General features: G+C 44.2%; 1 protein-coding gene across 1 annotated transcript in view; it reads right to left on the minus strand.

Moving 5' to 3' along the window:
• Positions 1–406: 406 nt before the first annotated feature.
• LOC124605765 (arylsulfatase B-like) overlaps positions 407–16394 on the minus strand; it is a 76837-nt gene continuing 60849 nt past the window's right edge. Inside the window, exons 7-9 of the mRNA XM_047137649.1 lie at positions 10197–10355; positions 4013–4274; positions 407–3826 (exon numbers count right to left, since the gene is read on the minus strand). Coding sequence (XP_046993605.1) covers positions 3556–3826; positions 4013–4274; positions 10197–10355 — 692 coding nt within the window. The 3' untranslated portion in view covers positions 407–3555. The remainder of the gene's footprint in view (positions 3827–4012; positions 4275–10196; positions 10356–16394) is intronic.

Raw genomic sequence — 16394 nt, forward strand, 5'->3', positions numbered from 1 at the left:
AGAGTCCGTAAGGACTGATACTTCACACACTTACTACATAGATAGCAACCTATTAAGTGCCAACACTGTAAGTGCAAAGAACTGCCATTTTCCTTCTCCGGCTGTAACACTGTGACTAATAATCTTGTCTGCAGTTTATGCAGTAAAAGTAGTATAACTTAGGGGGTGCGTTCCTCTATTTGTGTACACGTACCCACATACAGTTCCCCAACCATACATACGTCCACTCATCCGCCCGTATAAACACACACACACACACACACACACACACACACACACACACACACACACACACAAAATAATGATCACATTGGTCAATAATTCAAATGTGATTAATTTATTAAAAGATATAACAGTTTACAATAAATATATGAATTATGCTTATACAATACAGACTATAATAATTAATATATAATATTCGTTGATAGAGTTTCTTAACAGTATTAAAGCAATATTAACCGGCAGGACAAAAAGTAATAGTCCATATGGTCGTTTTACGACAATAGAATCAAGTTGACACATTTTCTCTTCTATTAAGTACAAACACTAATGGAATTGCAGCAGCTGCTCGTGCAACTAACATTAAGAACCAATGAACGGACAGAAATTACAACAATACTTTTTTAAAGTCATCAGTCTTCTGATTGGTTTGATGCAGTCCGTCACGAAATTAGAGAGATTCGAGCGCGCACGGAGGCTTTCCGGCAGTCGTTCTTCCAGCGAACCATACGCGACTGGAACAAGAAACGGAGGTAATGACAGTGGCACGTAAAGTGCCCTCCGCCACACACCGTTGGGTGGCTTGCGGAGTATAAATGTAGATGTAGATGTAGATGAATTGGTTCTTCGTACCAGCCTCTTCATCACTGAGTAGCGCAACAATATACAAGCAAGTATTTTATGCTGAGATCATGAGGTGACGAAAGGTCTTTCTTAAACTCCGACAGAAGTTCCAGAATTTAGAGACAGCCGAGAGTACTTCATCCACTGTTTGATCTTACTATACCTGAAAATGAAATTCTGAAAATTGCTTACAGTAGCAGAAGCGACGAGAGACGAATTTAAATAAGTCTTACAGAAGATACCGTCTCCATGACCAGTCATGTTCTCAGAGTGCAAAGCGTAACCTCTTTTGATTTTTACTATCGCCTACTTAGAATACCTCTCTTTAAGATGTAAGTACTGTGCTTGCGAACATTTTCCCAGTGTGACTGACAGGATGAATATTTTGGGGTGATCAGCTGCGTTGAGAATTACACTTTTCATACACAGTCTTTTGGCGGCTGACGAAGTGGTCTTCATCAGATACCGCGAGTGATGTACACGCAACGGGCACATATGCGTAGTACCGTCACTTGCAATGCATGACGAAGACAATAAAGTCTAACGTTGAATCGCCAATTCAGAAAAAGGAGAAAAAGGTTAAAAGACTGGGAACAGAGCAACATAGCAGTTATGAAAGCGAAGAAAATCAGAAAAATACTTCAACAGAATTTTAAAAAGAAGTGTGGCAGTGAGAGTCATTCCTCATTGGACCCAAATGCTTTAGAATTTTGCGGCGCTGCATGGCAATGGCATTCACAAATTTTTCGGAATGAGCAGTAGTTAGCATTTTTTTCGCGTTAGTGAATATTGAAACTTAACAAATAGAAATCACAAAACAGATGGTGTGTACGGCATGATTACATTTTTTGTTGTTGAACAGAGTTCATGATTCTAGATGCGAGAGATGCAACGCAGTCACTGAAGGTAATGTATGCTGACATCCAAGGATCATAAAAGTTTAAATACCGAGTTGATATTCTGAATCCCAAATATAAATGAAAAGGGAGCAGTGGAGACAGAGCCAAAAATACGGAGATACCAGGCCTGGATACTTAAAAATCCAAATCACTATTGGACAACTCTAAATAAGCTACCATAGTAAAAGTGGACATTTATACACATATACAAAAGGCAATTGCGAGAAAAAACAAAGCTTGAAGAAAATATTTACCACAATAAAGACAAGTTGTAGGGTTTGTCATAGACCCATTGCAAGATAGAGTCCGGAATGGGCTGCAAACAAAATATTGACTTTCCAGAAGAGCCGGAAGACGCAAGTCACATGGGTGAAAGAAATACATCGAGATCTAGGGAAGCGTGTGGGGTCATTAAAAGAATTAGAGATCTACAGTAAAGAAAGGAGAGGCTCTGCTTCTGTCAGACGAGGATTAAAGAAGATGACAACGAGTACTTTCGCAAGAAGAGTGGGGAAGAGGAGTCAGAGAATGAAGAACACCGGGTACAGGAAAAAGAACTCAAAATGTGAAGACAACTGTGTAATGATTGTTGAGGAGAGACTGAAACTGTCAAATAAATTTCTGATTTGATGGAATGGAAATATCCTTCGAACCGTAATTCAAAAAGTAAAATTAGGAAAGGTGACAAGAGGAGCAGAAATATTCTTTGCGAGATGGAGATCGAGATGTAAAGCAGTCATAGTCACCTGGAAACGGTGCTAATGTGCCCATTTACTGAAACAGCATTCCACTTTCGTTTCTGATAAACATCCGCTTTCGTGCCATGCCAAGTACCCGACGGCAAGGCTTACAACAAGCTTCAGGTACATATTTCCTACTGGACATCGATGTTCATAACTGGAAGACTGACAGTCTACAGTGGTTGTGCCAGAAGGCGACAAAAACATACCCCTGAGATGTGAATATGTTGCAACAAGAGTAATTTTTAGTGTTCGACTTACGTGAGACTGCTTTGGAGCTCTCTGAATCTACGTGTATATGAAATGAAGAAAACTGGCGAAAATCGAAATGTACCAGCACACTATTGTGTCAGATGATATTACGAACTGTGTACAGGTAAGTACGTATCAACGTAAGCAGCTAATTGGCGAGTATCAATGAAACAAACTTACAAATCCATAACATGCTGCTACATTAACATTTACAATATAGATATAAAATATAATACTGAAATTATAGTGAATGTCAGTCCACGAGAAAAGAACGATAAGCTACTGGTTGCCTAAATGAGAAACACACAGTTCCAGGAGAGAACAGTGTGTTAAATGAAAATGAAACCCAAACAACAGTTCCCTGATGAGTAAGGAGAAGTGGACTGAGTGTTTCGGCATCTTAATTACAAAGCCGCTTGATATGCATAGGAATGAGCCTAGCGTTGTAAGCTTAGAACTACGTTTTCAAATGCTTTACGGTCAAGTAACTGTACTGTTTGCAGATATACAAGACATGTGCTGGACAGGGCTCTCGCTGGTGAGGCAAGTAGAGCTCTAGATTGCCAGCTTACAACATTTTTTACACAGATGCTAAATGTAGATATCGACCGAGAGTGATTCAGCCAAGTGATGAGAAATCCGATGGAACATCCGATTGGAGTAGATCAAGCGACATTCACTTCCACGGAGAGTTGGATTTTGAACCTTGACCGTCGTGACTGGATCGTTCCAAATGTCTGTTGGCTTTTCCCACCACACTGAGGCCACTGTCGGTGTGTTGGACGGCTGAGTTCTGAGCCGGGAGGTCCCCCACTGTGCCGCTACGAGGAGACCGGGTAGTCGGAGGGCCGGTTGGGCAGCGGCGTGGGCACGCACAGCTGGGGGTCTCCCGGCGGCGGCGAGCACTCGCCCCACGGGATCCAGGTGAAGTTCCAGCGGCGCGGGTCGGCGCCTGCCGCGTCCACCGGAAGGTTGGCCTGCGGCACGAGGCCGGCGCGCCTGCGCACCAGCTGCTGCCGCAGGTGCAGCGCCACGTTGCCGTACGTGCGCGCCAGGTTGTTCAGCTCGCACGGGTCGCTCGCCACGTCGTACCTGCGAGCACGTGACCAGCACCAGAATCAACACAGGCATACTACTATCAGTTTACACGGCCACACGCGCAGTCATCCCTTTCAGGTTGCTGCTCGTCTGGCAGCTTGAGGAGCCTTGCGGCCATGCGAGAGAGCAGAGAGAGAGAGAAAGAGAGAGAGAGAGAGAGAGAGAGAGAGAGAGACTCACAGACAGGGCTCGCCGGACTGGGCGGGGTTGCAGGGCGGCGCGTTGAAGGTGGAGTTGGGCTCGCAGCGCACGGTGGCTGAGGCGCGCAGCGTCGCGATGACGTCCTCCCGCGTGGGCCGGCGGAAGCGCACCAGCATGGCGTCCGCCAGCGCCGCGCCCGCCGGGCTCTCCACCACCGCCGTCGCGTTGTATGGGGGCGTGGCCGGGTCCTCGCGGCCGCTCGCCCCGAAGTAACCGTCGTAGCGGCCGCCGCGCGTCGTACCTGCCAACAGTGGCGCATGCTGCAGCACTCGAACACGCTGGAACTCGCAGCAGTCCACGTCAGACATTGTGGCCCCTCCCACATTTCCAGTCATCCGTAAATTAACCCTTTCGCTGTTGTGGACGTGTACACGCTTCCCGATGCACTGTCCCCAGGTGCTGTCGATGTGCATAGGCGCCCAGCTTACTTGTAATGTTCCAGATGTCATACAGTAAGAAAGGTACCAAACATTGTACACTGAAGCACCAAAGAAACTGGCAATAGCATCCGCATCCAAATACAAAGATTGGTTGAAAGGTGGCTATAATTCCGCACCTTACAAGCGCTATTCCACATATTTCTGCCGTGACCTACAACTACAATTAGGTATTATATGATAGGTTATTCATTGTATATATGAATATACGGGGTGGTCCATTGATACTGACCAGGCCAAATATCTCACGAAATAAGCATCAAACGAAAAAACTACAAAGGACGAAAGTCGTCTAGCTTGAAATGGAAACGAGATGGCACTATGGTTGTCTCGCTATATGGCGCTGCCATAGCTCAAACGGATATCAACTGCGTTTATTTTAAGTAGGAACCCCCATTTTTATTACATATTCGTGTAGTACATAAAGCAATATAAATGTTTTAGTTGGAGAACTTTATTCGCTTTGAGATAGATGGTGCGGTAATAGTCACAAACCTATAAGCACGTGGTATCACGTAACATTCCACCATTGCGGACGGTATTTGCTTAGTGATACATTAACCGTGTTAAAATGGACCGTTTACCAATTCCAGAGAAAGGTCGATATCGTGTTGATGTATGGCTATTGTCATCAAAATGCCCAACGGGCGTGTGCTATGTATGCTGCTCGGTATCCTGGACGACATCATCCAAGTGTCCAGACCGTTCGCTGGATAGTTACGTTATTTAAGAAAACAGGAAATGTTCAGCCACATGTGAAACGGCAACCACGACCTGCAACAAATGGTGATGCCCAAATAGGTGTTTTAGCTGCAGTCGCAGCTAATCCGCACATCAGTATGTAACGGAACTGAAATGATGGTAGGGTGCCAGTAATTTGGAGCCCGCGCGTCGGAAACGGGCGCGCTGGTGTGAGACTGCCAGGGAGTGCACCCTGATGCCATCTATTGGCGAAGCTGGGAATTAGCGCTACCTGTCAGGTAATGCACTAAGCTCTCGGAGTCAAATGTATTCTTTTTCTTGGTAATTATAAGTTATTACTGTATAATTTAATGTTGTAAAGCGCTAGTAGTAAATTATTATGACTGGTATGAACTCCAGGGTAATAAATATAAATATTCTTAAATACTAAATGATTTCGGTAAAAAGGTGGTAGGGGAACGCCCCCACTCTTGGTGATACGAGCGTAGCTAGGGGTAGCTGGAGACACAGGGACTGAACAATGGAATGGCCTGGGGAGTGTTGACGTGATCGGACGTGTGTAACTGTGCTCACGCAAAAGTGATTGCACAACAGTGAAGAGGCGAATATCGTCGCCGTTTGTGGAGTAAAACGCGACGAATGGTTATCGAAGCCGCCTCTATGCCACTGGGGCTGATTGTAAGAGTTCCTGCGCCCAGATTTTATGGCGGACGTGCAGTAGCTTATACGAGTGCTACGGCTCGTAGTTCCAGCCGCCATTTAGGGCATGAGGCGTGAAGAGCTGCGTTAGCCACATGCATCTCACCACCAGCACCGACACGTCTACCCAAGGCAAGACTGCTTGCAATTGTTAATTCGAACTTTGTATAAATGTAAAAGGAGAATACCAGTTTTCTTTTATGCAAGTACAGAGGACAGAATATAGTAATGAGTAAAATTAAGACGCATGTTGTTCATTGTAAAGTGTAGTAACCTCAAACATAATATAGTGAAATCAGACTGAGGCCACCATCGCCTCTTTCATATACAGTTCTTTTTGTTCTAGAGTACTTTAGCGTATAAGAATGTTGAATAGAGCAATGGTCACACCAGAATGAGTCGCCTATTTATAGTTACTTAAATTTTTCTGAGTAACCTTTCAAGTAAAGTCACTTAAGTAATTCTATATCAATTGTCCAAAGAGTAATATCCAAAATCATTACATAAAGTTGAAGGATAGAATTTTGTTAACCCAAATTGCATAAATAGTCTTCGTAGTAATTACCAAGCCAACTCCCAGAAATTGAAAGAGTATTTGCTTTGTAGAATCACCTCGAATGATCAGAAATAGTAATATTCAGAATGAAGTTTAAATTCAACTCAAGCCGATTCACTTTGAAACGAGCCAAAAATTGATTTATTCTTTTGCTCCTTCAGAGCTGGCGACCGTACTTACAAGTATTTTCAGGAGGATTCGACGGTAAGTCTGCTGCTCTCGTCGTGCTGATAGGATTATCCACTGCTGCTAGCAGTGGTGATTGGATACATAAGCTCACTACCAAGTTAAGTGGGTCAGGTAGGCAGTGTTACCGTGTGAACTGTAGGGCACTGTAGGCCGTGGATCGAACCCGTTTAATCATCACAGCTCTTTGGGAAATAGTCCGGTTAGGAGTGTGCTAATCATTAGGTAAATACTGGCGAGTAACGGTCAAAATGTATACGCAAGTGAATTTAGCAAGGTCCACGTAGCACATAGTTAATGTGGTGCAATGGCGAGGGTAGGAGTGGAGTAAAAGTGAACTGAGCTTGTGGCAGCTGTGCTGTATTCAAATATAACAACGTGAATTCACTACTACCTCTTACCATTAGGACTGAGCTATTTACTGTTAAAATACGTAGCAGTAAGCGCAAAGGCGTGACAGCTACAAGTCCGTATTGGTTTTATACATACAGAATTAGGAAGCGGGTCATTCCGTCAGTGGAGGGGGTTAAAACAACCGAGTCAGTTGAGAACATACCCCATTTACTGATGGAAAGATTCGGCGGTTCGGTCGCAAGTAGCAGACAAATTGCGTGAGAATCGGGAATATCAAAACGTCGGTGTTGAGAATGCTACAACATCCATTGTTCCCGTACCATATTTCTATGCACCAGGATTGCATGGCGACGACTTTGAACGTCGTGTACAGTTCTGCCACTGGGCACAAGGGAAATTACGGGACAATGACAGATTTTTTGCACGACTTCTATTTAGCGACGAAGCGTCTTTCACCAACAGCTGTAACGTAAACCGGCATATATGCACTATTGGGCAACTGAAAATCCACGATGGCTGCGACAAGTGGAACATCAGCGACCTTGACGGGTTAATGTATGGTGCGACATTGCAGAAGGAAGGATAATTGGCCCCCATCTTATCGATGGCAGTCTAAATGGTCGAATGTACGCTCATTTACTACGTAATGTTCTACCGATGTTACTACAAGATGTTTCACTGCATGGAAGAATGGCGATGTACTTCCAACATGATGGATGTCCGGCACATAGCTCGTTTGCGGTTGAAGTGGTATTGAATAGCATATTTCATAATAGGTAGATTGGTCGTCGAAGCACCATACCATGGCCCGCACGTTCACCGGTTCTGACGTCCCCGTATTTCTTTCTGTGGGGAAAATGAAGGATATTTGCTATCGTGATCCACCGACAACGCCTGACAACATGCGTCAGCGCATTGTCAATGCATCTGCGAACATTACGGAAGGCAAACTACTCGTTGTTGAGAGGAATGTCGTTACACGTATTGCCAAATCCGTTGAGGTTGACGGACATCATTTTGAGCATTTATTGCATTAATGTGGTATTTACAGGTAATGACGCTGTAAAAGCATGCGTCCTCAGAAATGACAAGTTCACAAAGGTAAATGTATCACATTGGAACAACCGAAATAAAATGTTCAAACGTATCTACGTTCTGTATTTTAATTTAAAAAACATACCTGTTACCAACTAATCGTCTAAAATTGTGAGCCATATGTTTGTGACTATTACAGCGCCATCTATCACAAAGCGAAAAAAGTGGTCCAACTAAATAAGTCTTCATTTCTTTACGTACTACACGAATATGTAATAAAAAATGAGGGTTTCCACTTAAAACAACACAGCTGATATCCGTTTGACCTATGGAAACGCCATCTAGCGGACCAACCATAGCGCCATCTGGTTTCCCCCTTCAAGCTAGACAAGTTTCGTTCTTTGTAGTCTTTTCGTTTGACGCTTATTTCGTGAGATATTTAACCCGGTCAGAATCAATTGACCACCCTACATACAGTAGACTGACATTTTCACGTACGCCTTGTAAATAATTGTTAACGCTTATTGCATGAAACGTGACGAAGTGTCTTTATTATCAGTATGTGGTAATGAACGATTGCATATAGTAGTAGAGGTTGGAACGCCAGTGGAGATGAAACGGCAGGCACAGCTCAAGCTCTGGGTGGAAGGCCCGCACAGGTGTTGGTCCCGCTTAAAAACTGGAAGTCCCTGGACGGACGTCATGGTACCTGAGCTCTGGAGCACAACAGCGTGACGGCCGGCCACTATTGTAGCAGGACCGGAAGGATAACCGGGAACTTTGCAAATTTTGCACGCAGGTGAGAAGAACGAAGAAGCGGCACATTGGGAATCACGCACGCTGGGTTACTTCCAAGGATTTTTACTCAGAAACGTGCCATTGTACGAGTATAAATTTTTCCTCCAATATTTCCGCGCTGAACGACAAAAGACTAAAATATGGTTGGTCGGCGATCGGAAAAATCTGTAGAGAGGGAGAATATTCCGTAGTTTCAGGAATATGATTCGTTTTCGGAATTACGAGGGTGGGGAGCCCAGCCTTGATGGGAAGCCAGAGGTGGAGAGGCGAGGTCTTCCATTGTGAGCGCCCGTGTGTGACGGTCGCTCGGTATCAGCTTTGTTGGTATGGACGTGCTTGCTGTCTTTGCTCTCAGGAGAATTTATAGTAAGAACAATTAGGCACTGTACTGTTGCGAACCTGTACGGTTCTGGATCTCACCTCTGGGTTGGAAGTCGTCGTTGAGTATGCAGTGTTCAGTAATTGAGAGCACTTCTTCGGCACTTACTTACGTTGAGAGGAGAAAACAGTATTAGAGTGTATTAGTCAGAGGACCGCCTTCTTCCGTCCTAGTCTTCGAAAACGTTTATTTGTGGCTGGAGTTCTTCCATCGTCGGAGACGAGTACGAGAACTATCACTTCGAAGCACCGGACGCAGTACATACGGTGATATCGCAAATTGCTTCGGCGTATTAGGGCTATAAAGCTAAACAGCTTTCATCACGCTAGTTTATTTCCACTGAGGTTCCACACCCCCGTAGATCATCTTTGAAAGTATTGTCTTCCATTGCCTGGTTCGTTGATGATGTCGTCAATTTAAAACCATATCCCAAGTGCTTCATGCGAACCTTCGATGCGGTTTTGAAGTCACTTATAATCAAGTCTTAGAATGAAGCACCTGGTATACGGTTTTGAATTCACGACATCCAGGAATATATGCACAGTATGACAATATAATTTATTATTTAGAGATGCATATGGGGCCTGAAGATGGCATAGTGGAGTGCCGAAACTGGTAGTCAAAATAAAATAAAATAACATCTGAATTACACTGCTGTTGGCGAATTGCATTGCTAATTACTTGACCAGCTGATGTCCCCTGTCCATGATGCACCAACATAGATGAAAACACAAGATGGCGAATTACTTGGACCATTATGCATAGGCGCTGCGTGTGTGAGTCAAAGCTGTGGAAGTTATAAAGTAGTATGAATGAAATGTGCACAAGGAAACAACATGAAGAGTGACAGGTGATCTAAACAGGGTTAGAATGTGTGAGCCCCTCCTTTGATGGCGGGCTCATATTTTGTGGTTAATCACGTAGCAACGTTTCTCCCGTGAGTACCCGAAGCTTACAGTTTGTGTAGAGGCACTAGAGTGGCTGACAGGCTGGCCGCCGGCATTCAGCGCCACTGACCTATGACGAGCTTCCAGTTGTGCAGCCGGATGGCGGCGTTGCGCGTCTTCTCGTCGATGTTGATGAGCACCTCGTCGCGCCGCGAGACCAGGTTGTACAGCAGGCTTTCCCACTGGTCCACGCCGTCCATGTTCCTCGCGAGGTCCAGCGTGTTACCGCCTTCAACGGCAAGACACACGCAATGTAAAGACACAGTGGTGAACATCACGTCAGATAAATCACACGTATACGTAATGTTGCATCAATACACTACCTACGACTGATGACCATAGATGTTATGTCCCATAGTGCTAAGAGCCAATACGCTACCTACGACGCAGCCGAAATGTCTTTATCGGAATGTGTTATTCCATCTACAGGCATTGAAGTGTTAGGCATTTACCCCAGCACACAACAGAGTCTGGATATACAAGGTGAAATTCATTGAACTAAATGAAAAAGAGAAACGTAAATTAGTTACAAACTGCGGCGTGCACACACTTCTGTTCAACATGTGAACGTCACTACAGATATACGGCTTAGGTTATGACATGATCGATATGCCTGCCATCATTGGCGTCGATGTGGGGCATTCGAATAGTGAAATTCTGTAGGACCCCCGAAGTGTCGGAATATCGGTTCTGTCGATGACCTCCTCGGAGGCTGGTCATCTCAGCAATGGTTTTGGGGTTATTGCTGTACACCTTGTCTTTAATATAGCACTACAGAAAGGAGCCGCTTATGTTCAGATCGGCCGACCGAAGTGGCCGTGCGGTTCTAGGCGCTGCAGTCTGGAACCGCGAGACCGCTACGGTCGCAGGTTCGAATCCTGCCTCGGGCATGGATGTGTGTGATATCCTTAGGTTAGTTAGGTTTAACTAGTTCTAAGTTCTAGGGGACTAATGACCTGAGAAGTTGAGTCCCATAGTGCTCAGAGCCATTTGAACCATTTGTTCAGATCGGGAGAATATGTCGGCCAGTCGAGGCCCATGCCAGTGACCTCTGGGTACACCAGAGCCAGAATCCGGTCCTCAGTGTGCTTCTCTAGGACATTAAACACTCTCCTGCTTGGATGGGGTCGAGCTCCGTCTTGCATGCACCACATCTTGTCGAAATGAGAGTCACTTTGGATACTGGGGATGAAATCACCTTCCAAAACATTCACGTACCATTTGGTAGTCACCGTGCCATCGAAAGATATCGCACCAATTATTCCCTAACCGGACACTGCACGGCACACAGACACCCGTTGAGGGTGAATTGACTACTCGATCGCGAAATGCAGATTCTGAGTATCCCAAATGCGCCGATTTCGCTCATTGACGTGCACATCCAATCGAAAATCTGGCTTTGTCGCTAAACCGAATCATGCATGCGCGTACTAATTCCCATCATGCCCCACGGCCAACTGTGCAGTTTGAACATCTTAACGCAAACAGAAATTATGACCATTTTATTTCATAGTTCAATAATTGCCACCCTGTAGGTATCCCAGGCACCCTCGCTTCATAAGTGACAGGATACTATATTGTAGCAGACACGATTTCTAGCACTTGTCCTGAACAATAAGCACATTCGGACTGCCTACTCTTCTGCATTGTCTGTAAGGTCAGACTGTGTGGTGTGCTTGGACAAATTGCTGTCGCATTAGTTGGTATACTTCAAACCTAGAGAACAAAATGCGATATCACTTGCTATAACGAAATTATTTCAACTCACTTAAATGTGATATAGTGATACCACGTTCCAATAGAAAAGGTAGGCTATTTGCGCCGTCATTACACACACACAGTAGAAACAAATAATTCGTAGAGGAAACGTGGATGATAAACCATACAGACGACAGTAGAATACACTGTAATAAATACTGCAGCCAGCCACAAGTCACTTTTTTTCAAATTTTTTTTTATTTTACCGTTACTAGTTTCTGGCCTGAACCCATCCTCAGATGGTAGCAATAACTTCTTGCAAAATTATACGTTCATGTCTTCATAAGAAGCCCTTCTTCATGTATTACAAGACAGAGGTTTGATTTTCTTTTGCGACACATGTTTATCAATGAAATTAACTAAATACAAAAGATTGTAATCAGTTCATTTCATTGATCACTGTGCATTGTAGAAGAAAAACTGTCTTGTAACATGTGAAGGAGGACTTTTCATGAAGACACAAATGTAAAACTTGCAAAGAAGTCAACGCTACCGCCTGACGATGGGCTCAGGCGAGAAGCTAGTAAAGGTACAATAAAATAATTTGAAAAAATAACTTGCGGCTGGTTGCAGTACTTCTTAGAGTGTTGTTTACGAAAACAGCTGAGGTTTTCTCTAACCAAAATAGAAAAAGTAACTGTAGAACTTATGCTTTCAAAATGAGTTGCTACAGAGTAAGGCTGAAACTTAGACATATTGACCGAAGAGCCGATGAGGAGATACTGAACTGAATTGGGGACAAAATAAATGTGTGCCACAACTTGACTGAAAGAATGTATCTGTTGGTAGGACACATTCTGAGGCATCTGTCAATAGATAATTTCGTGACGGAGGGCACTATGGACTGTACAAAATATAGATCAAGACTAATTTTTAGGCTAAACTATGCTGGTTTAAGTGGATATAGGATCTATATCTTCATCCACACCAAGCAAGTAATTTTATGATGTGTCATGAGGGTACATCGTATATTAATGCTACAATAGTACTCTTTACCTATGTAAAGGTAAACTAATATATGTAACGGATAGCTTTGTTTTTCACAATTTTCACTTAGCGATGTTGCTCAAACATTAATTATGAACACAAAGATGGCCGAGATTTAATCAGTGACTGTTGGACAGCGTTAGTCGTGCATGGATCAAACAAGTATTCAGACCGATGACCACTACAAGATCAGCCTATTGCAATTTACAGCAAGAATAACAATTAATACCAAGAATACACTCTGCGATACATAATCACGACACACGTAATCGCTGTACAGTGCAGTAACGTAACTAATTTGCTACAGAAATATTCTCGTGGAACTTTTCTATACTGCATCTCAGGAACCAGACGAAGAACCTACGCTGCCCTGCTGGAGACGTACTAATATATCACTGAAATGGGCAGTGTCATAGATGAAAATAATGTAAACGAAAATATATGATCTTAACACTAACAACACAATACTCAAAGTATAACAGTACAAGAGGTACAGGTAAGTTCTCGCTTACACCAGGAATTGGTCATTCCCTTTCATTGAAAAAGCGAGGAAAATCGGGAGTCCCCAAGTCATTTCGCAGCTTGCTAGTTGAGATTCACATCTGTCTCACAATAAAGAGCCACATAGCACTTTCACGGAAGTCTGTCAACACTGCCCCACCGTTTGACGACAACATGTTACCTTCCTCCGCAGGCATCAGCATAAGAGCGGCAAGCACAAATAACATCGCGGGCAGTCAGGTGTAGTGGCTCACTGGGGTGCGTTCAGTTCGAGACAGAGTCGTCGCTATGAATGAAGAAGGCAAGCTTTCGACTGAAGATGCTGGCAGGAGTATGGCGTGCCATTCACAACCTTAGAGGCTGTGGAAGAACTACGTTCAAAGGGGCACTACCTGCTGAATTCCTGTTCAAGCAGTAAGAGACTGAGCACACAGCAGGAGGACTCAGAGCCTGAGCATAATAGCCGACTGTTTCCTTTCCTAAACGTGAAGCATTTGCGACGAGAGACCAATTTCCCAGGCTGCTGTGACTCAGCACCCCGAAGGCCGAGGGAAGCTGGACTGAACGCACGGAGATCGGCTGTAAAACAGGAACTCGGCGACAAAATTTTGTTGTACCGACTGGTATTGCCAATGGTCCATCTGAATGCGGCGTGCGAAAACGTGATTTTCACAGATGAGGAGATGTTTTCCACGAGCAACGACGGCACAAGAGTAGTTTACGGGCCGGGAGGGACAAGATATTGTGAAGAATAAAAATGTGTAGTGACAACCGTTATCGATTTCCTGCTGGGGGCCGGCCTCGGTGGTCTCGCGGTTCTAGGCGCGCAGTCCGGAACCGTGTGACTGCTACGGTCGCAGGTTCGAATCCTGCCTCTGGCATGGATGTGCGTGATGTCCTTAGGTTAGTTAGGTTTAAGTAGTTCTAAGTTCTAGGGGACTGATGACCACAGCTGTTAAGTCCCATAGTGCTCAGAGCCATTTGAACCATTTGAACCTGCTGGGGTTGGGTTCCTGCGAGAGGATCAGGAATGCTTCGTAGAACTCAGGGAACCCTTAATAGCAGGCGGTGCGCTCACATAGTGAAGAACGTGTTGCTACCTTCAATGCGGATGCTGTAAGGTGTGGGAGAATTCGCGCAGTAGGAAGACCATTCAGCTGTGCATAAGTCCGCATTCGCTCAGCAGAACGTCATGAACTGCTTTCACGGGCTGCTGATATGAACCCAATGGAAAATTTGTGGACGGAAGTAGCACGAAGACTGCCAGAGAACTGGCTACGAAACCAATCGATTACAGCTGACGTTCTTTCGGGCTGCATTCTAGAAGCCTGAGAAGAGGTTGCCTCTTTTGGCAATGCCCAACGCCTCATAAAATCCATGCCAAGACGCATGACCGAAGTCAGAAATAATGGAGGGTTGTGAACAAAATAGAGCCCTTGAAGGGTTTTATTTTGTTCACTTGTTCTTCTGTTCAATCTTCTGTCAGAGAGGGTCAATGGAAGATCACAGTTTGACGAAAAAATATCGAACCAGAGATAAGAAAATCTGAGTTAGTATCCCTTTACCTTACTCTTTTCATTGAAATAAATTTCTTTTAAAAGATATATTACGTTATCTTTAATTGCTCTCTGCCTACATGCGTAAAAAGGGAGAATCATGTTTCGTTGTTTCAAATTCATCTCTATCTTCCCACTATCAAAGGCTGGATCCTTCCAGAAATATGCAAAACATTCCTTCCAATATTTATTCACCTTTAATTTCCCATCCCACCTCTTTTCCTCTCTTTCACTCGGGTCTCACTTGCCTTTTACTCCATTCTCCCGAAACTAATAAACAAATCAAGCAGTTTCGTTGAAATAATAGCTGCTCTTTTAACATCTCCATCTACCTCACCCCTTTGTTACTTTCTTCCTCTATTATTTCTCCCAAAAATTATCAGACAATTTCCTTTTAAATCCCTCATTTCATTACTCATCCTTCGAACCGGAAACATCCTTGCCTTATCCCTTTTCTCTCTCCTCGATGATAAAAGGAAGTAGGACATACTTTTCTATATGGTCAGTTACCTTTGTCTTCTAGCCACCTCACTCTCCCCTGCGCCCCTCCCTTACTGCCATCTATATCTCCCTCCCACCCTTCCCTCTCTCTCCCTCTTACTCTCTGTGTTTCTCTCTGTCTGTCCCTTCCTCTATCTCATACACACTTACGCAGTGACACACAAACACACCCACCCACCCACCCACACACACACACACACACACACACACACACTCAGAGAAAGAGAGAGAGAGAGAGAGATGGATGGTAGGAAGGGAGGGGCGGTTGCAACGACTCTGTGTCGAACTGAACACTCTCAGTGAGCCATTGCAACTGATTGGCCGCGATCTTACTTGTGCTGACCGCTCTCATGCTGATGCCTGGGGAAAAAGAAAACATATTGTCGTCAAACGGAGTGGTAGTGGTGAAAGACTTGTCACTTTAAGTCTGTTGGTAAACGTACGTGATTCCAGCTTGTGGAGGCCGAGTATACCAAGACAGAGGGGTAATTTCAGGGACCGTGGGTTCGAATTTTACCCAGAATAGGGCGATTCTGTCTTGATTTTATGTTCGTCTATGCGTACTGGTGCGTGTCCCTGAATAAAAATTTTTGAATTAGTTCTTAAGAAAGTTGCTTCAGTTTGAATAGATAATTGTTAATTCTAGTATAAAGTTGCTAAATACAAGTAGGTAGTTGCCATTGTAGACGCGTATCCAACGTCTTTAAAATACAGATAAAAATAAAGGGGAAAAGTCTGTCTGGCCGATGTGCTGTTGCAAATGCAACCAAATTGGAATGACGGAGGTCGCTGGTTCGAATTTGGTCCAAGCCTGAACTTTTTAACGCACCTGTGTCCAATTTAGAATTCTTAAGCAAAAGAAGAATAAATAAGGTGTACTGGAAATAGCTACAGCAGTCATATATGTAATGTATGTCAGACAGTCGTTGGTTTGTCCTGAATACCATGCATTTATTCAGTCCACA

This window comes from Schistocerca americana, chromosome 3 (genome assembly GCF_021461395.2).
Source record: "Schistocerca americana isolate TAMUIC-IGC-003095 chromosome 3, iqSchAmer2.1, whole genome shotgun sequence".
Classification (NCBI taxonomy): Eukaryota; Metazoa; Arthropoda; class Insecta; order Orthoptera; family Acrididae; genus Schistocerca; species Schistocerca americana.